At 39.0% G+C, this 24,079-nt stretch overlaps 1 protein-coding gene across 8 annotated transcripts in view; it reads right to left on the bottom strand.

The window, feature by feature from the left end:
• Positions 1-270: 270 nt before the first annotated feature.
• SYT1 (synaptotagmin 1) overlaps positions 271-24,079 on the bottom strand; it is a 357,712-nt gene continuing 333,903 nt past the window's right edge. For all 8 annotated transcript variants that reach the window (XM_080604950.1, XM_080604945.1, XM_080604951.1 and 5 more), the window contains 2 exons: positions 8,184-8,317; positions 271-3,410 (listed from right to left, as the gene is read on the bottom strand). In XM_080604950.1, coding sequence (XP_080461076.1) covers positions 3,204-3,410; positions 8,184-8,317 — 341 coding nt within the window. In that variant the 3' untranslated portion in view covers positions 271-3,203. The remainder of the gene's footprint in view (positions 3,411-8,183; positions 8,318-24,079) is intronic.

Genomic DNA, 24,079 nt, shown 5'->3' with positions numbered 1-24,079 from the left:
AGTCTATTTTTTGATAGGAAATGATGCTTTTTGTTGCAAATAATCAGACTTCTTTGGAAAACAGGGTAGTAGTCTTTCATCTACAGTAGAGACAGAGAATTCACCTCCTGGAGAACTGCTGGCTGGGCCATGCAGGGGAAAGCAGCTTTCACAGCCCCTCTAAAGGCGCTGTGCCACTGCACTTACTATACTTCCAAGTTAATGATTGTACTAAGGTCCAAGAGTGAAATGTCTTTCTAAAATAGATCAAAAGAGAAACACTGAAACATCAACAGGAAATAAAACATTTTTATTGAATATCTGTGTAATATGTATGTTATTTTAACGACAATTGGAAAACTCTACTGTGGGAAGTCACTACACAAAGTGAAACAAAATATAAACCACCTCATCAAAAATGAAGGTAAAATACGGCTAAAGTTGTCAGCTCGCGGGCCACGAGCGATATGGCAGGATAAAACACCCCAAACATTTCTACAAGATACAGAGAAAACCCACACAGAGAAACACTCAAGCAGGCAGTAAATATACACAAAGGCAACTAGGATCTTTCTACAGCATCAGATTCTAATACTTCACACAGCTTTGTCAGAAAGGTACATGTGGCTTCTTTGAGGATGAAAATGTCATCTTGGTCATATAGCAGGTTCAGTCTCTGAGAATCATAGTACCTTACAAACCAATTCTGCGGTGACATTCAGTCTGGCAGTGTAGGAAGAGAAAGCATTAAGAATACCTTAACACAATGAATCAGTTCTGGCAGTTTGAACCTGCAGCTATCCTGAATGAACAACTGAAAGCTGGAGATCATGAAGCTGAGTATCTGCTGTTACACTGGAAAGCTGACTGTCTAGTTCTCCTCTTTGGTGGGGTTTGGTCCTCAAGATCAAGATTTTTAAGTATTCCAGCTTGATGCTTTGCATGTGTGCGCCTGTTTCTATCAGAAAATGTCTCACTTGTGTTTTTTCCATGTTTCATGTAAAAAAGAAAGAAAATAGGTCTTGCTATTCTTACTTTTGGAGGTGGGGAGAGATCCAGATTTTTACTCTCCTCCCACTTCTTTGCTGCTTCTCTTACCCTCCGCATGCACTGAAAATGTTGGAGCTTGGCTGTCACTGCACTGACCTCTCAGACTGTCACACCTCTCTCAGAAGCAAAGTCTTGAGGGAGGGTGAAAAATTTCGTTTTCAGCACACAGTTCCCTGATTACATTCATTTTTTTTTCTTTCTTTTTTTTTTTTTTTACAATAATTTCTTTTAGATACAATTGAGAAGAACATCACTGATTAATGTCTCATGCCTCCCTCCAAAAGGTATAGCATTTCCGCATTTCTGGGGTAGTTTGCATGACTGAAAATAATGAACTTCTCAAAGCATTATAAATATATTCACAGCTTGGAAAGATAAGCAAGAGGCCTCAAAGGACGGTACATGAGATAGAAGTGATGCCCTAACTGACTTGATGAGATGGTACAAGCTGAGATGACATGCTGGCTAGCCGTAAGATGATTATCTACAGTAAAGCGGCAGGGGGCGAGGGAGAAGGAGGTTGGAAATGTGGAATATTGCACAGGGCTTGACAAAATGCTGCGTGGTCAACCCATTCAATATAGCCTCCTTGTCCCCTGCATAGCTCTCCAGTTCTAAATTGGTCCGTAATAACTAGAACTGCTTGTGCTATGCATTCCTTCGGCAGTGCAGTAGAAGGGAATGGCAGTATTATTACAATATCACTACGGAATAAATTGATTGCTATCCACTGAGAAAACTACATTTCTAAGCACACACGGCAGTCACAGTGATACACAGAGCAGTCTTTCAAGACTCTTATGGAATGACTAATAGCTTCATAATAGTGCCATTTACTACATAATAACATTGAAAACATTTAAAAACTCCTCCTGAAACGAGCATCTAGTATACAGAAGAGGTTGCTTCAGTTTTCTAGAACTTGTTCTTTGTTTTCACTTTTTTTTAAAGGACAAATTAAAACTTAAGTATAAATAGTATATAAAAGGTCACTAGCTGTTCTCTTTTGGCTTACTTTGAAGTGCATTTAGAACTATGGCTAAATTTTGTCATCTTCTGATGGGATTACAATACTGTCTGTTTACCATGAAACTATTTTGTATAATAAACTCACACGGCTGTGTCTAAAAAATATTCTGCATTCCTTCTAATCTGAGTTAGTATAATAAAATATTTTGTTACAAAGTCTAATGTGCAAACTCATTATAATGTGAAATCGTGGATGGAATTCACAGTATGCAAATTTTGTATAAAGGTGATAACGGAGAGCTACTCTTGTTTTCATGGCAGCATTTCACGACCGCTGCATCTCCCCCCTCCCTTCCCCCCCTCCCTGCACAACCTCTAGAATGTTCTTACTTTGTATGTTAGATGAAATCATTGCCTCCTATGGAACTGCTTCCTCGGCTTTCAATCAAAAGCCATTTCAGTCTGTTATGTGTTTGCTTTGGAATATATACAAAAAAATTATATCCTGGCTTCTGGCTACATCTCCTTGAGGTCAGCCATGGAGCTGCTCAGATCATGCTAAGTTGCCCGTGAAAGAAGTCTACCAAATTGGATGTGCCCCTCCAAGATTACGCATAGCGTGTTATTAGAATGGTCCAGTTGAAAGCTCAGATTTAAGTTGTCCTTTAAGATGTCAGTGTAACACTACTAGTGCCTTACAAGTTGGAATTTTTTTTCTGGAATGCAGACGATACAATAGTTACCCTATAATATATTATCAGCTCTCCTATATCTCAGTCAATTTACATAATTTAAAATAGAACATCTTATTAAAAACATCTAGATATACACAGATTAGGAAACGCTTACAACATACAAATACACAAACTAGAAATAAATTCTCAGCATACTGGTGTATATATACAACTGTGTGATACAATAAATAATTTCTGTCATGCTCTATCTACACATCATATTGCTTAAAAGAAGAGTAGATCTGGGGGGGCAGTGGTGAAATGAAGCGCCATTAGAAGGCTCTCTACATTTAAAGTTGTGCAAATTAAAACAGGAATTTAAAAGTACAACTGATCTGTGTCAGGAACACATGGCTGGAAATGAAAGGACCCATATTACTGAGGTATTTACAGATACTGGCTAAAGAGCACTATGTGGGCAAATGCAGAAAGGCTTCTTCTTCTTCATAATTTAATGTAATTTAATTTAATTTACTTCTTGACTGCCAGCATGGCATCTACCTCCTCCTCGGGCTGCAAGGTGTGCCACTGTGCAATGGGCCGCCTGGGGTTGGCCAACATGTCTGACCAATGCCGCAGCTCCGCTCCAGTGCTGTTGTAGCCCACAAAGACTTTCCCGATGGCATCGTTCTTGCCAATCTTGTCATAGTCCAAAACAGTCACAACAATTTGCACTTTCTACAAGGAGACAGAGAAAAACCAGTGAGCATGACAGGAAGGGGCAGGCAGGCAGGGATTAATCTCGGCATGGGCACAAACAATTGAGACTCCATGGATGAGAAGCGGGCAAGTGCATGTTCCCCTAGCCATAAGCAAATTCAAACTCTTGTCTTTGCTTCTTGTCAGCCTTCCAAATGCATTTAGGTTCATAACCTACACATTAACTTGAAATTCACACCCTTGCATCAAAGAGCTTCACATGGGAATCGAGGTTGCATTTCTCCTTTAACAGATTAGCAATGTATAGATTCTGTTGTTGTTATTGAGGAATCAGGCTGCTAGAAATCTGTAGAGCTAAAAGTCTTAAGATAAGCTAATTCAAAAGTAGCTCAATTTAACACATCATTATTGTTTAAGTAAGTTAAACTTAGCACTTACAATTCAGAAATGGCTTTGCCCCAAGTTATCGTTTTCACTGTTGTACTATATTCTGTTTTTTTGCTTTTATTCTTCTAAACAATTGTGTCCCATCTATCTAGCATGCTAGCATGCTTTCAGGGAAATTCAAAAGATAGCCCTTACAGTTGCTATATAGATAAGTACATATCTGTGTGCATGCACAATCATAAGTATGTGTATATACTGTGTATAGTATATATACATTATAAAAGGAGTCAGGAAAATAGGCTGTTTACTCAGGGGAGCTGGAAAGAAGGACCAGCTGCTGTGTCTGAGGGCTCTGACATAGTGGTGCTGCCAGGCACAGTAAAGTCTGGCCTATGGCTGAGCCGATGGGTGCAGGGGTGCCACTTCTGCTGCAGGAATGGTAACCTCTGGCAAACAGGGTTAGACTGCCCACAAAATCTGTGGGAGCCCATCTGTCAGAGCTCAGAGACCATTTTTTGTTCACTTGGACTGGGCACATTGAGAGGTGGTGTTCAAGCCAGGCATTTGCGTATGCATTTGCGTGCACACACACGCATTCCTCTCCATCAGGTCATTAATATTTGTCGAAGCAGCACAAACAACTACTCCTTCAGTGGAGTGGTGTTCTTCCTCAACAGCATCTAAAACGTTAAACAGCCTTGGGCTGATTTTACTTAACTATAAATGCTTCTCCTCAGGGACTTTCTTTTAAAGATGAACATACAATTCTTTTCCTGACTTCTTTCCATCCCATGATAAACACACACAGCTCCTTATGCCAATGTGAGCTTTCTGAACTGGAGGCAGAAATGCACAGAAACACATTTCTTCCAGAAAAATCTTTTATTCTCAAGCATAAATTTTTAAAATTTAAATATGTGTACAATCTAGATTTCTTACTAGCATGATTAATTTTTTTGCTCGTAATAGGATTTATCTTTTAAAAGTAACTAATGCTTAAGCATACCTGCAAAACCAGACTCATGAGGTCTATTTTATAGAGTCCATTCACTTACAAGGTTCTGTAGTTCTCTGATCCAGAGAAAGAGATGATTCCAACAGGCACTAAAGTATTTATATGGTTGCTGATGACAAAAGTGTACATCAAACTCAAGACTCTCTCTACCCGGAGCACTCAGGATATATGACAATATCCTGAAGCAAGTATTTCTAGATGCCAAAATGATGTTTCTGTGTTGCTGTTTGCAATATACTCACTTTAATGTTGATGGTACCTCCCCAAATGGACATTTATGTTTCAGATGCATGATACAATCACAGATATAAAAAGTAGACACGAGTATCATTTTACAGTATAAAAAAGTTGCCTGCTGTACCTAGAAGCTTGGGAGCAAGTTACTATTGGATTTTTTTTTGTTGTTGTTAATCATAACGCAACAGTGAGCACTGTAAACAAAAGACACTTTTTTTTTTTTTTTTTGATCTATAAAGATGCAAGAACAGCTAGCTCAGATGGTTAACGCTGGGATGATTTTCACTTCATGGTCTCTGACTTAAACCTACAGAGAAATGTAAGCATCTCTGTGCTTTTGTACTTTATATTAAAGGAACAGCTGCACTGCAAAAAACCAACAGGTGCTAGTAGAAAGCACTACCTCTGCTAATACACATTTGGATTAGTAGTTTCCTTGGCATGATTAGGCATTCTTTGGAGTAAAAGCGCCTGTAGACTTTGCTACTTACAGATGTGGTCTGTCTCAAAAGTGGTGAAACACGTGCTTGATTTCCCTGTTAACAACAGGGTTTGACTTCCCAGTGGTATTCTCACATTGTCTTTCAAGATCCCACTTTCTTACACACTTATTTCACTTAAGAGTCAAAGTCCATATTTGCTATTAAATTGTTTGGCCCATTTTAAATTACATAGATGTTCTGCTATTGAGCTGCTTTCCCTCCATCAGCTCTTTCTTTGCTCTCCGATGATCACAAAACTTATATAACCATTATTTTTAATTGTCTCTGAAAGTCTCTTAATGACTTTTACATGAATTACCCAAAATAATTCTTACCATACTAAGTCTAAATAGCATTTAAAATGTGTTTTTCTAATGATGAAATTGCTATAGTAACTATATTGAAATAATTTGTAAATATATTCTTTTATAACTTATTACAAAATACATTGACATATGACCAAAGTCCATAATTACAGATTTTAAATTGAAGCTACATGTTGAAGAAAATAGCCATAATTATTCTCACATACTTATCAAAAAAGTGGCAAAATTTTAGACAGCTAAACTACAACACTTTATGAAAGGTCTATGTCCACCTTACAAAACCGACAGGATCAGAAAGCAAAATGGCCAAGTACCCACAGAATGTAATCATGCCAAAGCACATGTTTGATAACTTGGAGGTATCTATTCAGGTTCCCCAGTCCTGTCCCTATTCAGAAATCAAGACATTCCAGAGAGGCTCGATGTGATTGATCTTTTTTGCCTCTGGCTCTTCGGTGCTTGTTATGAGATTTTTCACAGGCACAATGACCAGCTTTCATTAAAATCAGCGGGAATTAGGCTCCAGTGGATTTCCCACTTTTGATTCCTAGACTCCATAGACATCTGTACATGCTGTGGGGTATGAAGAAACTCCTGAAAGGGACAGTCATGCATCCAAGTCCCAGTGCCTCATCTTGTCTAGCTTTATTACCTTTGTCAGTACCAAGTCAATAAAAGGCAAGCACACAGCTTTTGTTGAAATGTAGGCCCTAGCTGCTGGACTTCAGTACAACTGCTATCAGAACCCAAGATATAGATTCTTAAAACCCTTACCAGGCTCTCATCTAATCAAGAGGAGGCTGCATGTCCCTATTTGCATTGCAGTTTTCCCTGAAAATGTCTGTTGGCTGTCATTGTCTTGCTACATGAGGATTTAAATGGCATCAGTGTTAACTGATGGCACCTAGCTTGTACCTAGACCTCTTTTAAAGCCCACAAAAGCATGTATTCCCAGACTGTTTTAATTATTGTCATTCAACCTGGGAGGCCCCTGAAAGTAGACTTTCCATACTGAGCTCCATCCAGAAAAGAAATTATTTTGCTTAACATCTGCATGGTCCCAGGTTCCCTCTGGGAGGGTGGGATGCCACCATGCAATTCTCTTCTCCTTCGAGGTTATTTAAACCACTGCATCTTTCCCTGACAATGAACACTCTAACAAGTGAGCAACAGAACAATAACAGCTTAACACTAGCAGGTAAGACTTAACAAAAATGGAGGTGGCCTGTACCAACTTATCATTACGTGGCTTACATTTCAGAGATCAGATCCAAGATCAGTCTTGCCCTTTCCAAGTGATCCCCCCAACAAACAGATGAACTAATGCACTGTGGTCAATCATATACTTAGCTATTTATGAAAAATAATGAGTGTTGCACTCCCAAAACAAGCCATAGTCTCAGGTGACAAAAATACTTGCTTAAGACATTGCAGATCAAGGTTCAAATTCACTTAGGGAGGGGACTGAACTCAGTGCAGATTTTCCATATGTCTCCTGAGATGGCTAAGAAGACCACCTCTCTTGTGAGAAAACGTTATTTAGCTTGAGAAGTCAAATCTCACTCTCATGAGTGAGAGATGACTTGACTTCCAGTAGCTCAAAGGTAGGCATCTGAGTCCCTGAAAACAGATGACACTGCTAGTGTAGGCAACCTCCAGCTCAGCGTGCTGGCTTCTGAGCCTCCTAGTTTTAAACACTGAAATCCTTGGGAACAGCATCCAGAGAACTACTAGAGCTCCACCGAGCTGACAAGAAACAGATCCTGACTGATCCCTGAACCTGACTGAACCAAACTGACCCCTGAGATTCTCAAATCTCTATTTTCCAAGAGATGTAGAAACCACTGAAAAAGTTCTAATTGTTTGGTGGGTAACTGGAAAAAAATGTGATTACAAAATGTGTTTTACTAAAGAGCGATGTTACAGTGCTTTCAACAAACAGGTCCTAAAAATGCAGGGAACACAAATATGATCAATGATATTGATGCATTATTTGAAATAATTTGGAGGAAATTACTCTATATGCCTTTTCTTCTATCTCTATATATTTTTTGCAGGCACATTCTTTTGCTATCTCCCTGTGGATTTTTTTTTTTCAGAATCCATTTCTGTTAACATAAAATGTCAGTTATCCATTTCTCACTGATGAATCAAAGCTTCATAAATACTGTGCATTTTATCATTTCCCTCTTGAAGCAGTCACACTCATCTAATGTAGCACAGTGCTGGCACCTAGGTGCTAATGAAGGCATGCACACGTGATAATTAACACGAGTCCTGTTAAATATTTATAAGGGCTGAGAAATGGAATGCAGAGAGAAGACAAAACACTGTTTGACATTACCTGAATTTGCTCGAATGGTACTTCAAAGCTGAAAGACTCATTGTAGTAGGGATTCAGAGTATTCTTTTTAATTGTGGTCTTTTTCTTCTTCAGCCTCTTACCATTCTGCATCAGATGGATTTTCACATAGGGATCTAAGTAATCAAGAGAAGAAGTAGAGGTAAGAAAGGTAGTTCAGTGCACTTTCTACAGATTTTAATCCCACAAATTCCAGACTTGATGGAAAAAAATAGCAACAAGCAATTTGCAATTTAACAGTCTTAGTTTCCACTGTAGAAAAACTCCTATACAATTGCAAAGTGTTCCCAATGGAAAAGGTGCAAAATATTTATTGCACTGTCTGCTTAACAGCGCAAGGGAAGAGTAAATTCCCACCTAACTTTGTTCTGCAGTTCATTAATTGTCCTGGAAACGTTTTTACTGAAACATTATTTACTAACTGCCGACATGTCTTAGCAATGGGCCTTAGTGCTGTGAGGAGGGTTTCCCACGGAGCTCTGAGCATTGCCGAATACAGGCAGGGTGTGCGCGGGGCTAGAGGCTGGCTACTCCTCCCCTCACTCCCTTGTGATGTTTTGTGGGTTTTCCTGTCCCGAGCTCCCCGGGGAGCTGCACAGAGCACACGGCCAGGGCATGAGGCAGGAAGGGACTTTGCCCCACCAATACTACTTCTCTATCTTAGTGCTGCATGCAGCCGGAGTAAGGTTCAGGCCATATCAGCATAAATTATGAATCGGTTTTGCTGCTCCCTACTGAAATCCTATTCTTATTTTGTATGACTTCTGGTGGCTAAGTAACAGCAATGATTTAGTACCTAATCAGGTATTCCTCGCACAAGCAAAACTCATTGAAGTTACTGCCATGAAGTGATATCTCAGTGGTTATACTTCCAATGGAAATTTCGCCTGCTTAAAAAAACAGCGCTATCAGTCTTTAATCTGTTACAAGAGCCATTTAGAGAATGAACTAGCAGTTCTTCCATGGCGGTGTTAATTAGCAATACCTTCACTGAGCTTGTGTTTTTGTTTAGGCCTACCATAAAGCACCATTTGAAGAGTCTCATGCTCATCCTTTTCAACAACCTGTATGGTACAGTCACCAAAATTTAGGTATGCACCCCTTTATCTTTAGGCAGCTGAACTATGATGGAATTGAGGCAAGCCATCCCTCTAGTGAGTTGGTAGGAGCTGTACAAAACACCCATCAACCACAAGTCAAGTGTGGCAAATATTAAGAGAACCTGAATGCAAGCTATCACAGGAAAGGGCTTCTCCTGAGAAAAGGATGGGGCACAGAAGAACCACAAATGAACACTGAAATTAAATATTACCACTATGAGCAAACCATGCTTTGTGACCCTCCAGTGAAGTTCATGCTTGGAGTATCTGAGGAGAGTAATTGCATTCCGCTGTTAAAAATGTGCCTTACTGTGGAAGACCGAGGAGTTCAGGACAGTTAGGTTACTGGAGTGACTTGATCACAGTCTACACTACCTCCAAAGGGAATATAATTTTGGTAGTGGACTCTTCAAGTCAGCTGACAAGGGTATAATAAGATCCAATGGCTGTGAGAAGAAATTATACAAATTCTAGCTTAGAAATAGAATGAGGCTCCCGATACAGCTGAAATAGCTTCTCAGTGTTTGTGATGAGCTCTCTATCACAGAGGGTTAAGATTCCTTCTCCCTCAAATGACACGAGTTCAAATACAAATTAAATCTGGGTAGTTTTATGCTCTAGGCTACATAGGGAATTGCAAGGGTTCCTTTTGACTGCACAATGTATGAATAAGGGCAGAGCAGAAATGTGAACTGCAGAAATGCTAGCAAAAAGACAACAGAATTCTATTTTTTTTTTAAATACTGGGTTCAACACCATGGCATACTGTGTTTTGAAGGTGGAAAGCTGGCAGACCTGGATTGCTTCAACACTAGCTGATTCTTGAGAAAAGCTCATCTACCTGGTTACTTTTGCTCAGGCTCTACGCTGAGTGCACAATTGTTTTGACATGCACAAATGATGTTTTAGTTATAACTAATATATAGTAAGAAATTTCAGTAGTCAAGGAGCCAGTGGTAGTGCGTTATGATATGGAAATTAGATATAATGCTGTTAAAATATAATTTGAGTTACTAGGCTGGGCTGGGAGGCTAAACAGTTCAGTAATACATTATTATTAAGGGGATTAGAAATGAAGAATTCTATTAAAATAAATGTAGTCAATATAAGAAAATCATTTATTGACCTGTGTTTATACACAGAAAATATACACAGATTTGATGATTATTCATATGCCTATAAGGAACTCTATAGCAATGATTTATATAGCAACACAAATACATTGCTATCTAGATAAACATTCCATATTTTGGAAAGAAACGTTTTAAACCTAGAATTCAAGTGCAAGTGAATATTTGGGGACTACATGTACCTACACTTTAAATAATTGCTTCTATTGACTTTAACAGATATTCTATCTTTCTGCTGTTATTATAGCAAAATTTGACCTTGGATAACTCATGGCCACAGGAAGGCAAAGAAGATAGGTTTTGTGGTTTCTTTTTCATGTTCTAATCAGTTCCTTATGTTTGTCCGTCCAGGGATTTGAGTTAGGCTCAGAGAAATGCCAATTTTTCAGTGGGAAAGATTCAAGTGGTACCAGGTTGCCCCTGTAGTGCAGCTGTCAGTGGCAGAGGTCCCAAATGGAGCACAGAAGGGTACATAGCATGCATGTACATACCATGTGATATAATAGCTTCAGGTTTTCTCTACATAGGGTGAAATTGTCAAGCCAAACCAAATACAAATTAAAAAACTAAAAAAACTAACTGAAACCATGTTCCTTCTTTTCTAGTTTTAGGCGAAAGTATTAAATAACTATACTCAAAACTATATAATATATATATAAGTAATATATGTATATATGTATAACTAATATATGTATATAACTATATACAAAAACAGAGCAAATCAGAATGAGGTGTCCAGCTCAAGTATACAAATGGACAGTGGAGATTTTAACTGAGTTTATCCTCATTAGATTGCACATCTACTTTCTGTTTCTTGAAGTATCCTGGTCTTACCTAGTTCTCTCCTCTCTTTATTCTTCTACATCTAATATCTGACTCCTCTCCAGCACTGCACTATCTTCAGTTACACTCTCCTCCCATACCCCACCACATTAGCCCTAAATCCATTAACTTTCCAGTAATCTATTTGTTTGTAACCTGCACAGACAAACTGATACCTGCAACTTCACAAATAAACCTCTGAAAAAGACAGGTTCTGTTCCACCATGGAAGGATAACCAAAAGAAAGCAGAAACTCTGAGAAGCACCAGTCTCTGGTAATTTTTCTGAGATAAGGTTTAGTGCAAATGGAAACATCTCTCTACTTGCAACGTAACCTCAGTTGTGGCACCATTACTCATGCCGAATAATGCTTTAATATGTAAATAGTCTTATTGAACAAGTGAGACTAGTAAGGATGACAGAACTGATATTACAGACTAGGAATGATAATTTGTATGCTAAGTGCATAGCACGGGCACAAAGGCAGAATTCTTTTGACCCTGTGTAAATGTCTACATCCAATCCCAATGAAACTAAAAAAACATTTTTATTTATGTACTCTGGATAATTATCTCATTCCAGAGCAGATATCTGTCTTTGGTCAAATGGATTGTACCCCAACATATTATTTCTCGCCACCTATACAAGGCAGCCTATAAACTTTGATGTAAACAGTTATACTGCAGAAATTTCAAGTTAGAAGACATGAATATCACTCTGTTTTTTCCTACAGTTTTGTTCCTTTTGAGTAAACAAGAGTTTAGATCCACATTACATCCCCAAGACATTACATTACCAATCTAGAAGGGATATTGCATCCAGGGCACTACAGATGTTCCTCTGCTAAAGGGGACAGAATGGCTGTGTGTGCCTTGCTTAATAATTCATGTTAAGCAATGTGTGTGATTAAATAAAATTCTGCTGTTTATTCCCTCATTAATGGTCTATCCATGAGTGCTAAAAAGCTGTAAAATTCATAACTATTTGTGCATTGTAAATTTTACACTAACATCTCAAGGGAGGCTAGCTGAACAGCTTTTAGAGCACTGGGGGACCAGCTGACATACTTTGTTTTCCTGAAGTTTGCAGTAAGATGCCAATATGTTATTTAAAGGATAAATAAAATGGTATGTCATATTGGGCAAAGACATCTTGATTCATGTGGACTGTGATGCCCATATACGCAATTAGAATCCACTTAAAATAATGACTGGTTCACCACTATCATGTTGTAGGAAAGATGCTCTTAATTATCAGAAGTTTAGAAGAAGCAAACTTGTCATTTGGAAGAAAATACTACATCAAAAAAGAAGAAAATCATGGCTAATGAGTATATCTAAGGAAAAAGTGGAACTCAGAATGCCCATCAGTGGGTTTTAAGATGAAAAATATGTTATAGGGATCAGTAGTTAATGAAAAATCATTTTCCACTTAGGTAGCACTGAATTCAGCATACAAATTTCCACTTGTATGGATCTTCAGCAGAAAAATGTCAACAAAGTACTCAACTTGGAATGGCTTTACTACAGTGGTTTATTCTGAATGCAAACATAAGGATGGTGCTGATCTTTGATAAATATTTGTAAGGCTTCTGTAATCTCACGAAAATATGAAAGCAAGCAACTAGAAAGTTGACAAATTTGAAAAATGCTGCAGGGAAAACACTGGACTTGATTAGGTGTGCAATTACAGTCCCCAGTCTGTGTGCTGGGGAAGAGTAACTGTTGAAAGAAAAAAATCCCACACAGTTCTGTGCAGCTGGACCAGAGAAAACCCTCTACAAGCCTCAAGGAAGCCTAACATCATTAACAGAAAAAAACTGAGCCAGAACAAACTAGTCATAGATAGAGCTGAGTAAAGTTTCATATGACAAACATTGTAAAAAGAAGATGTTCTCAAATACAATGTAGAAACCGAGGAGAAATACAGTGCCAGAATTGCCTTCAGCTGTACTTTTGTCTTGAAAACGTTCAGGATAACTGGGTGCTAATTAGCACATGTTTTTCTCTATCAGAAGAAAATGTATGCCAAGCCCGTGCCAAAGCACACATCACTGACATTTGGAGCAAAGGTGTCAGCAGATAGCGGAGTTTCCATTTCAGGAAGCAAAACGAATTCTTGAAGAGCTTGGAAATTGATCCAATAAGTAAAGAAAATCGGATTTGGAAATTCAGCCTTAGAAATGGCTCTGAACACATGGTTAGGGCAGAGGTGACATGCAGGGCGGATTGTTAGTTCCATGCTAAAGAGCTGGAATCACTCTCATCTTGCAGCAGTGCAGCAGGGCGGAAAGCCGAGCAACGCCAAGCTCGTGCCTTTGACCAGAGCAGGAGGGGTGCTGGATTCAGTACTGCACCCACAACCTGTTGCTATTCTGTGCAAACTCACTTGAAAGATTTTTTTTTTCTTTTTTTCTTTTGCTTTTCTTTTTTACTTTTTGGCTTATGGCAACAGGCAGCAAGGAGACCAGCAATTTTATGCAGCAAGCAAGTCTATTTTCTATAGCAGCTCTGCCAGGGATGAACGCTGACAAGGGACAGCAGTATCTGTATGCTTTATCCTGCCTTTGGAGAAAAGCAGCAGTGGTTGCCACAGCAGTGCTATGTACAGAAAGCATCAGGGCTTCCGAGAACAGAGCAAAGCAGGACAAACTTCCTTGGTAGTTCCCACAGATTTGCTGATTTTTCCCAAGGATCATGGGACTTATTCCCCCTGTGGGCCTATAAACCCTTCTCTCCCGGGAGAGGGATTATTTACATGATGCCTGTGGCTTTCAGGCCATGGATAATTTGCCTTAACTTTTTATTCTCCTGCTTATTCATGTATGGATGAGAGAGGATAATTAAAGTCTCTGAAATAATGAGTTTAGAGTGATATTGTGCCTTGATTGTCTAAGCCAATATTTTTCAGATGAATGGAATGCTGCAGAAAGGGAAGGAAAGCCAGAGGGGGGGGAAATATGTTATCTAGGGAAGAAACAATATAAGGCACAATTACTAAGAAGGAGTACAAGTGCTAGGGTACTTTCTAGATTGAACAAAATATAGGGTTTATATTCATTGATGCAAGCTAGTGGGTCTTCTACCTTCCTCCACAAATGTGCACATGAAAAGTGGGACATAATTTTTAAGCAGCAGCTGACATCCCAAGGGAAATATTGCAAAATATTCTTATTAGGAGCAATTATCTTGGCATAAAATATAGGTTTTATGTTTTTATTTATTTATTTATCCACAACATTTCCCTGAAAACAGGAATGTTGATTTTTATTTAAAGTTTATTTGTTACTTAGTGTCCAGTCCTCAGCTAGTGTCACTTGGGACTTCATCATAGTTTCCATAACCCCACTGGGCTATAGATTACTTGGTGTTATCAGCCAGATCTTGAGCTGTAGCCGGTAATGCACACAGGAAAAGTGGGTAGCAAATATATTTGCTGCAGGTTCCTGTGGTGGCATCTGTGCCAGTTCTGACCCCAGCAAAACACTTTTAAAAATCAGTTTAGTTAAGTGGGCTGAGGGTTCAGCTGGGTGCTGGGAATATTCTCCCAACACCACCCAGTACCATAGCGGCCATGAAAAAAGTTAAGAAATTGCAACCAGTCTGGACAGGGTGTCAGAGAGGCCACAGATAGCTGTAAACAATTTAGTTAAAAAGACTCAGAATGCATGTGTTAATATTTATCTGTGCCCCATGGGTGGACTGCTCCAGATGCAGCATGCTTACATGCTCAGGACCCTTTTTTGCTCATATTATGTGTAAAGTTGGATGACTTCAATTATGTATTTCCATAAGCATCTTTAATAGAAGAAACTCAAAGACTAGATAATTTATAAATGAAAACATTTGCAAATACATGTTCAATAACAGGGGGTGGATTCTCACAGGAATAATGGATTCCAATAATCCATTTACAGTGGGGGAAAAGGGGTCAGTATTTGTAAGAACTAACAATAGCCCCCCACAATAATGAAAAAAGTTAAATGGCGAGTATAGCAAAGCAGTCTCAAAATAACAACTCTTCACCGTTGTGCAGTTAAGCGAGTATCAAGTTGTTATTGAAATGCTGCATTCAGAGAACCAGAGAGCAATGGGAGGGCGGAGGTGTTGTAAAACTGACAGCAGAGCCAGCAATTCCCTCATCTGAGAATCCCAAACTGAGATTGCAGAACACGTAGAGCTGACAGAAGAAACAGAAACATTCACAGTGGCCTAAGGGCTATTCAGCCAGCAGATGAATCTATAATTCCACCCCTAGTGCTTCCAACTGGAACATAACAACAAATGTTACAACGCCAGATGGGGAAAGTAGCATAGAACTGAAAAAAAAAAAAAAGAAGCCAAAACTCTTATTTAAAAACAGCACAAATTAGCGCTTATGAGCTTATGATTAAGTTTACTGCCAGAGCAAGGGCAGTTGATCTGTCTCTCTTGCATCCAAGCAGATCATTTCAACATAGCTGCACATAGGCAAAACAAATAGTTTTAGAAAGCTCACTGTGGGTTGAACCAAGAGGAAAATGCACCTTAAGTTTTGGCTGTGTGTAAACACATAATACCCTGGTGCAAAAGCCAAGGAACTTAACCCAACACTTTGTAAATGTGATTATATGCAAACTTCAAGCATCAAAGCACTAAACCGTACTCTTCTGTATTTGCACCAAAAAGGGAGCCTGACTGCTCATGAAGCTTGAATTTAGTTATGAAATACAGCATGGCATTGTAAAACTTTAATATGCTGGGGAAGGGGAACAAATAACAAATAAAAAAAGCACACCGTAATATATAAAATGTTATAATATGTATCATTATGTATGACAAAATATACAGATGGAAAGAACACAGCAACAACTAAGATGAGGGAGGAGTTAGCATCAAAAGGTGGAATGTTATTAATTGGGGTTGCTGATACAGGCAGACTGTCCAGTACAGGAATTCAGACAGAAACCAAAGCAAACTGGCAATATTTCAGGCAGCGAATTCCAGCAGATTGCTGAGTCTGAATTTATGTAATGCCTTTTGATGCTATAGAGAAAAAAATTAATTACATTTCTATTTGTTAAATTGGTGGTACTGAAAATAACGGAAAGAAGATAATACATAGAGGTTTAGAGAGATTCAGAGTACTGTCCTGAAGTGAACTGGGGAGGAGGATGGGGGAACACAAACTGACTGAGGAATAATGACATATAGAACAGGGAAAGAGAGAAGTAGAAGCACATAATATGGAAAACAAAACAAAAACAAGGAAAAAGAATGGGTCACGTAGGATGCTTCAGCAGAAAAAACAGGAACCAAGTGTATAATGGTACGTCTAGCTGGACTGTTTGTGAGTACCTGGAAGCCCTGCAGTACGGGGCTGCCGATCTAACCAGGTCATTCAGGGAGGGGTATCAAGATTTGGGGTGGAGGGACAGAAGTATAGTAACTCTCTCGGAGACACATGCTGCCTGGTGGAATGAATCCACAAAAACAACAACAAAAAGCAAGCATGTGAGGAGCGTCAGGTGGAACGGATGGAATTTGGACAGGCCAGGCACCTGGGTAGGAAGGTGCCTTAACATGCCTGGAAAAGTGTTCGGGAGAGGAATTACACTTCACCTTTTCAAGTCTCCGATGTTTTACTCCTGCTGTGCCAGCTTAGGCTTTTCTGGTTTTATCTATTTTGTTTTACAGAATAAAGCAACCTTCTTTTCTCTCCACCCCTCTTTTGCTGATAGCCAAGAGGTCCAACTGCTAATTGATGACTAAGGGTCTTTAGACCCCTCTGTTGGCTAAAGGGATCTGAATGCTTATTTCCAACATCCTGAGGCTAAAAGATACAAGAAACAGGTTCTCAGTCTGCTCTGCTGAGAAGAACATTGCATTTTGAGTGCTACTATTGATAAGTCAGTGGAGCAAAGGCTGGTGCCAGGTCTCCCTTCTTTGATGTGAGTGCCTTCACTTGCATTGCCTGTGCAATCATCATCTCTGGGCCTCTGTCATATCAAGTATCTGTTCCTGTGGGTATTTGCTGCAAATAGCTTCTTGCCTGTGCACTGGATGATGGTGTGACTATCAACATTTTAGGAGACTTGATTGAAAGAAGCCCAGGGGGATTTACAAATTTTTGTTAGTCAAGAATTTCTAGTTGTCTGTCGATGTTTCTCTGTGCTTCCAGGCTTAAGTATGTGGGATGACTGTCCTGAGGATGATTACCATGCCAGACAGAGACAAGGGTGAGGAAAGACACCTGAAAATAACTGGAAGGAAGCAAAGAAAGCAATTTCTTTCATGTAGTGGAAGGCTGTGTTCATAGAAAGAGCGATCTGAAAGCAATTAATGCCAATCAGGAAGAAGTACAGATAATAATCCGAAAGAATATTTTGCCACAGCCAAGCACTGAGATACCCTTACTTAGGACAGACATTGTGGAAACTGCAGTGGGGTAGGGAACAACCTTCAATTTCAATTTTCTGTCTCTGGAAACAGTTGAGACAATTTTCCCTTCACTTTTACTGTACATCCAACAAACTGAAAACAAATTCCTCTTTTGGTTATGTCCTCACACCCCCATGAAAAAAAAAAAAGGCACTGACACTAAAAACCCAAACCCTGTAGCTGTGATGCAAAACAAGTCCTAATCTCAAATTGCATAGAGGACAAATAGGAGTTCTAATATTACTATCACTGAAGTGAGTTGCAGTATTCCCTGAAAGGAATTAATCAACACTGAAATACAGAGAAACTCTATTAAAAACAAATAAAAAAATGTTCTAGCTAGTTTATTAGCAATTTATTGTAGCAAGAATTTACATTTTGTGTTATGGACTCCTCATGTCAGCATTGCCACAGAAAAGTTTCATGGCTTGACTGCACAGCAGCATTGTATCACTGAATTCTGATTGTCTCTACAGTAAAAATGCTCATACAGACTGCTTGGGGGTAATCTGTATCCTCTCCCACAGAGGGCTAGAAGCAGCATACTCAAAAAAAAGACAAAGGCAGTGATAAAGGCAGCCTCACATACAAAACACTGAACTATGATATTAATTACGTCAGATTTTTTTTTTTTAATTTCAAATGCAACAAACCCAGTTATAACTGCATACTCCATATCCTGGTGGCAGTTGAAGATAATGTTACATGAATTGGAAGGAAAAGCAAAGGATAAAAAAATAGAAAAGCAAAGCAGCAGTATCTATTACCTGCATGCTATGTAAAGAGTAAGAAACCCATAAGGAAAGCCTCAGTTTACACAAATGAGTCATAGGAAAAATGCAAAACATTATACTGAAAAATAATTCTGATTTTTTTTTATTTATTTTTTAAATATTGCTGATACTTTACAAACTGCTTTTCTCATTCAGGTAAACATTCAATCTTAGACAATGTGAAAGCGATATGTTTTATGAATCAGATGATTAAACTAGAAATATTGAGAGCTAATACTTTCGGAACATTGCAGTACAGAAGGAGTTAAAAAAAAAAAAAGTCTTACAACATCTGTGACTACCAGCAAAGCAGGCTGGTATGAACTCTTCACAGCTGAGAAACCAACACCAGTTATGCTTTATCAAAGGTGATATGTATTTTAAGAGGATATCAAGACTTTCCAACGTTTCATTCATCAGTGCTTGTATAGAAGGGGAGCCCATGAGCACCTGGTTTTCAGTCTCAGTTTGAAATATCATTCCTAGTACTTTTTCTACCTCAGAGATTTATATTTGTATAAAGCTCAATTCTCATTTTGCTTCCATTATTTTTTTTCCCTGTTAGATTAGAGCTACATGAATGCAGTCCTGCTTTTAGCCTATAAAGCATCAATTTAGAATTACTAGGAGAAAATAAATAGCTCTCTTCCCGCCCCCCCCCCCCCCCTTCTCAACACACTGCATGTCTTCTCAGCCTGGTTTTGGTACGTATTTTCGTATATAAACTTATAGTCTATTTTTGGCACCTAATTTAGTGTGGTTCACAGGATCAAAGTATTTGCTGCCTCAACAAATACAACGCCAATCAAATATGAAACCTAAAGCAACCCATGACACAGGTATGTATTTGTGCCCTTTTAGACACAGAAACTACATGAAACCCTTCCCTCTTGTCTGCCCAGAGCAAATCCAACTGACAAGAGTTTACTTCTTGGTGGTGAGAAAAAGACTCTTGGAATACTGCAAGGCAAGAACTGTGTCTACCAAGGGCATGAAAGGGGCTATTCCAGGTGGTGTTTCCCAATATTGTTCTGAAGACTGACTTTGTCTTGGATGAAATTTAAACACAATTAGGAAAAGCAGATCAAAAGAAAATTTCCTTGGGAAGGGCAACATCTTCATCTAAATCTCACCAACAGAAGCTATTAGGTAGGTTAAACTGACAGGCACTTACAATTGAGTTCAACTATGTTACATCTGTTTAGCAAAAAATGACAACTGAGTGAAAACATATTTTGCAGTATAACAAAAAGTTTTGAAAAGCCTGAAGGTCAAATTTTGAATTCAGGCCCTTGCAGAGCAAGGGCTGCGGGACTACATTCCTGTTGACTCTACATAATGAAAAGCAATGACCTGAAACTCAAGCCAAATTTTTACTTAAACAAGAGTAACATCTGGATTATGCCCAGGGTTATGTAAGTTATGAAGTCCTTGGTAGAACAAAAAATTTACCTTTCTACAATGCCCTAGAAAAGTTACAAGAAAGTACAAGACAAGGAGGTCTCTGTGTTGCAAACACAACGCCATGGGGCATTTAAAGGCTATAGTACAAGCCTTTGTCTTGTCAAGGTAGACTATAGTACAAGCATTCAAGGCCAACAGCATCTGCAGTATGAATGCTCTGCTGCTGACAAGAGACCAAACAACTTGACAAATGGCAATATTAGATGAAAGATGGAAGTACTTCTGAGAACATCACCAGTAACTCATGCCCCAATGTACCCCAAACTTCTTCAAATTCTTGCAGCCATTTAATGGCTACAAATGGATATTTGACTGACATGTTATGGTTTCACCACTCACTGTACACCACTTTAGCTTAAAAGGCAGTCAAACGCAACATAAATGATCAGAAATCCAAAGATACATGATAGTTTTCAGCTTGGGTAACTGCTACAAATTTATATAGCAGCTATCCAATTTGTTACAGAAGTGGTGGAGCAATCTGATCTTGTGCTTCACTGAGAAGCCAGATTGCATCTGTGCAGCTCACAACATTTTTGTGTGCTACTTCACTGAAACAAGATCTGGATGTAGTCTAGTCATGGGATCATGTTCTATAACCAAACAACCCAAGAATCCAAAGAGCACATATGAATTTCACAAAACCTTTGGCTCTTCAGAATTGAAAGTAGGAATATTTGAAAAGACAAGCCTGAGTGTGAGGTTATTAGATGAGGAGGAGGAAGAAGAGGATGACACAGGAGTGAAACTGGTAAGTGTTGTTATTTGGGATCAATAGACTTCAACAATGGTAAGGGAAGGGTGGACGACACTGTTTCCAAGCCAAGTCAGGGCTTGTTGTGTATAATTGAGAATATAAATAATTCCAGCAAAACTAAGCTGGAAAAACAATATTCTTTTCAGGCAATGTTAGCCAAATTTAGAATAGATTTTCAAAGATATTAAGTATATTAAGTATTATAAATATATTAAGTATTTGAAATTGTAGATGGGTCCATTGGCTGCTGAAAGCTTGGATGGGTGTACGCTTTATTGGGTTAAAAAATTGGCTGGGTGGCTGGGCCCAAAGAATTGTGGTGAATAGAGTTAAAGTCAGTTGGAGCCCAGTACTAAGTGGTGTCCCCCAGGGCTTGGTACTGGTGCCACTTCTCTTTAATATCTTTATCGGTGACCTGGACAAGGGGATCAAGAGCTCCCTCAGTAAGTTTGCAGACAACACCAAGATAGGCACGAGTGTTGATCTGCTTGAGGGTAAGAGGGCTCTGCAGAGGGATCTGGATAGACTGGACTGATGGGCCAAGGCCAACTGTATGAAGTTCAACAAGGCCAAGTGCTGGGTCCTGCACTTGGGGCACAACAACTCCATGTAATGCTACAGATTAGGGGAAGGGTGGCTGGAAAGCTGCCTGGTGGAAAGGGACCTGGTAGTATTGGTCAATAGCTGACTGAATATGAGTCATCAGTATGCTCAGGTGGCCAAGAAGACCAATAGCATCGTAGCTTGTACTGGACATAATGCGCCCAGTAGGACTGCCCCTTGGTACTTGGCTCTGCTGAGACTACACCTCTAATACTGTGTTCAGTTTTGGGTCTCACTACAAGAAGGACATCGAGCTGCTGGAACATGCCTGAAGAAGGGCAACAAAGCTAGTGAAAGGTCTAAAGTGCAAGTCTTACAAGGAGCAGCTGAGGGAGCTGAGGTTGTTTATCTTGGAGAAAAGAAGGCTCAGGGGAGACCTTATCATGCTGTACAACTACCTTAAAGGAGGCTGTAGCAAGGTGGGGATTGGGCTCTTCTCCCAAGCACCAAGTGATAAGGCAAGGGGAAATGGCCTGAAATTGCACCAGGGAAGGTTTAGGTTGGATATTAGGAGACATTTCTTTACTGAAAGAGTTTTGTGGTATTAGAATAAAACCAGGGAAGTTGTTGAGTCACCATCCCTGGAGGTCTTCAAGAAACGTGCAGATGTAGAACTTAGTAGCGTGGTTCAGTGGCAGGCTTGTCCATACAAGGTTAAAGGTTGGACTAGATAATCTTAGAGGTCTTTTCCAACCTGAATGATTCTACAATTCCATGATTTTCAAATGTCCATAGCTCCTGTTAAAAGTGGTAAGAATATGAAGCGGTCAATTCCCCTGGAGCCTATACCTTCAGGTTTCCTGTGGAAACTCCGATCGAACACTTTTCTGCACTAGTGAATACGTGGGTGACAAAAGGCTTTTTTTTTGTGTGTCTGTGAATAACGAAAGCCAAGGCTGTCACTCAACAGCAATAATAAATAGTTAAAATTCCTTTTGTTTCATGTACATCCCAGTAAAGGCAATTAGCAAGCAATAATATTAAGTTTGTGGATTTCAGAAAGACAAAATATTCTCCTGTCAGAAATGAAGATCACAAACATTAAAAAGAATGACCTAAAGACAATTGAGGTTTTAATTAAAAAAGCCAGATTTAGCAAACAATAAACTTGCCTTTCTGATACCCTCAGAGGAGAGAAATGGGGAGAGGGAGAGGGAGTACCTCCGGTTAGCTTGCCATTAGCACAAAGGAAAACAATTGCAGGGCTTAGGGAGGATTTAGCTTTAACAAGTGCTTATCACAAAGTCATGTCACTGCACACTATTGTTCTGTATTTGGAATGAAATTATTTTCCAACTCTATATTAACCTTTTAGAGACCCTGCTCAGTGGAGGAATTTAATCCTTTGGCTTTTGGTACTTCACCAGAAAAGGCCATTTTGAGATTTTGTGTGTTTGGCACCTGAAGAACACTTTATTAAAAGGAAAAATAAATAAACAAATAAACAAAAAAAAAAAGAAAACTGGTTTCATTCCATAATGAACAACAAAAAAGTTGAGTGTCTAGAATCAAAGTGATAAAGAAAATAAGACAAAAGGGGAAATCCTAAGTTTTTTTGATTCCCAAAGCATTTAATTCCTCTGTGCTATAATTAATCCACTGATACTGTGACAGAATGCTTTCAAGCTATGCATTAGTATAATGAAAATTTCATTGTGATGGAGTAGGTGTTTTCCCCACTTATTGAAAAAAAATGTTTTCTGATATGTTCAAAAAAGCCTGTTCAGCTAGATAACACAAAACAATTTTTTGTTTTACCATGAAGTAAGACAAAAGTGGTGATTTAGAGAGTAGTGAAAGCGGAAATTTTAGTGCATGTGGGGAAGCCCATTTTCTGGTCTTTATTATTATTAGTGCAACAACTATCGTTGTTCTTCTCGGCAGGGCTCTTTTCTCGCTGCATTCCCCAAGCTGAGAGGAGCCCTCTGGAAGTCATACAAAATCTGCTTTTGCTACCATATTAGGAATCAAACAGAGCAGCAAAAGCCCCTGGCTGAGTGGGGATAAATCAACAGGGAATGCATTTGCCTTCCAGCCAAATGAGTATAGCAAAGTGATTCAGGAAACAAAATAAATAATAATTAAAAAACAAACCCTAAGCAGTAGGACTTACAGCTTCTTTATCTGTTTGGCTTTTATCATACTTCCTACTGAAGTGTTGCGGGAAGTAGATTTCCAGATATGAGAAAACCCTGTTCCTTACGTTTTTTTTTATTTTTTATTTTTTATACTATGGAGTGAAATAATCCTTAGATGCATATCAGTGGCCAGCTTCAAATGTTTTTATCACATCCTTTTTCACTGGAAAGGCATCACTATACTGCAGTGCAGCCAGTATAAATTGCTCTCACTTTATTGACATAAATTTCAGTATACAGCAACTGTCACTCTGGCCCTTCCACCGCGACTTCCCCTTGTCATGGCTGTAGTCAATTCTTTCACTGGTCATCAGCTGTGTAGTCCATTGGAAATCTCACCTGAAGTAGAAGTTTCGCTGAGGGTTCAGCTCTTTGTGTGTACAGGCAGAATACAGGACTTGCTACTGTACTTCAGTACGTGTGTATGGACTTAGTTTGAACAATCTTTAGTAGAGAGGGTCTGTAAGGTATCTAATCCATTACACTACTGGTGAAAGGATGTAATTCCATGTAGATATGACTGAAATCTATAGATTTTGTATCTATTCTGCATGAATGAGGTAAAGCCATGCCAGTGCATAGCCTGTAATATGTGATAAAGCTTTACTTCTATTATAACATATTTTGGGAGTGCAAACTTGGTGTAATGAACTTTTCTATATCCATACCTTG

This window comes from Anser brachyrhynchus (genome assembly GCF_964034855.1).
Source record: "Anser brachyrhynchus genome assembly, chromosome: 1".
NCBI lineage: Eukaryota > Metazoa > Chordata > Aves > Anseriformes > Anatidae > Anser > Anser brachyrhynchus.
This window is presented reverse-complemented; position numbering and strand designations above follow the sequence as displayed.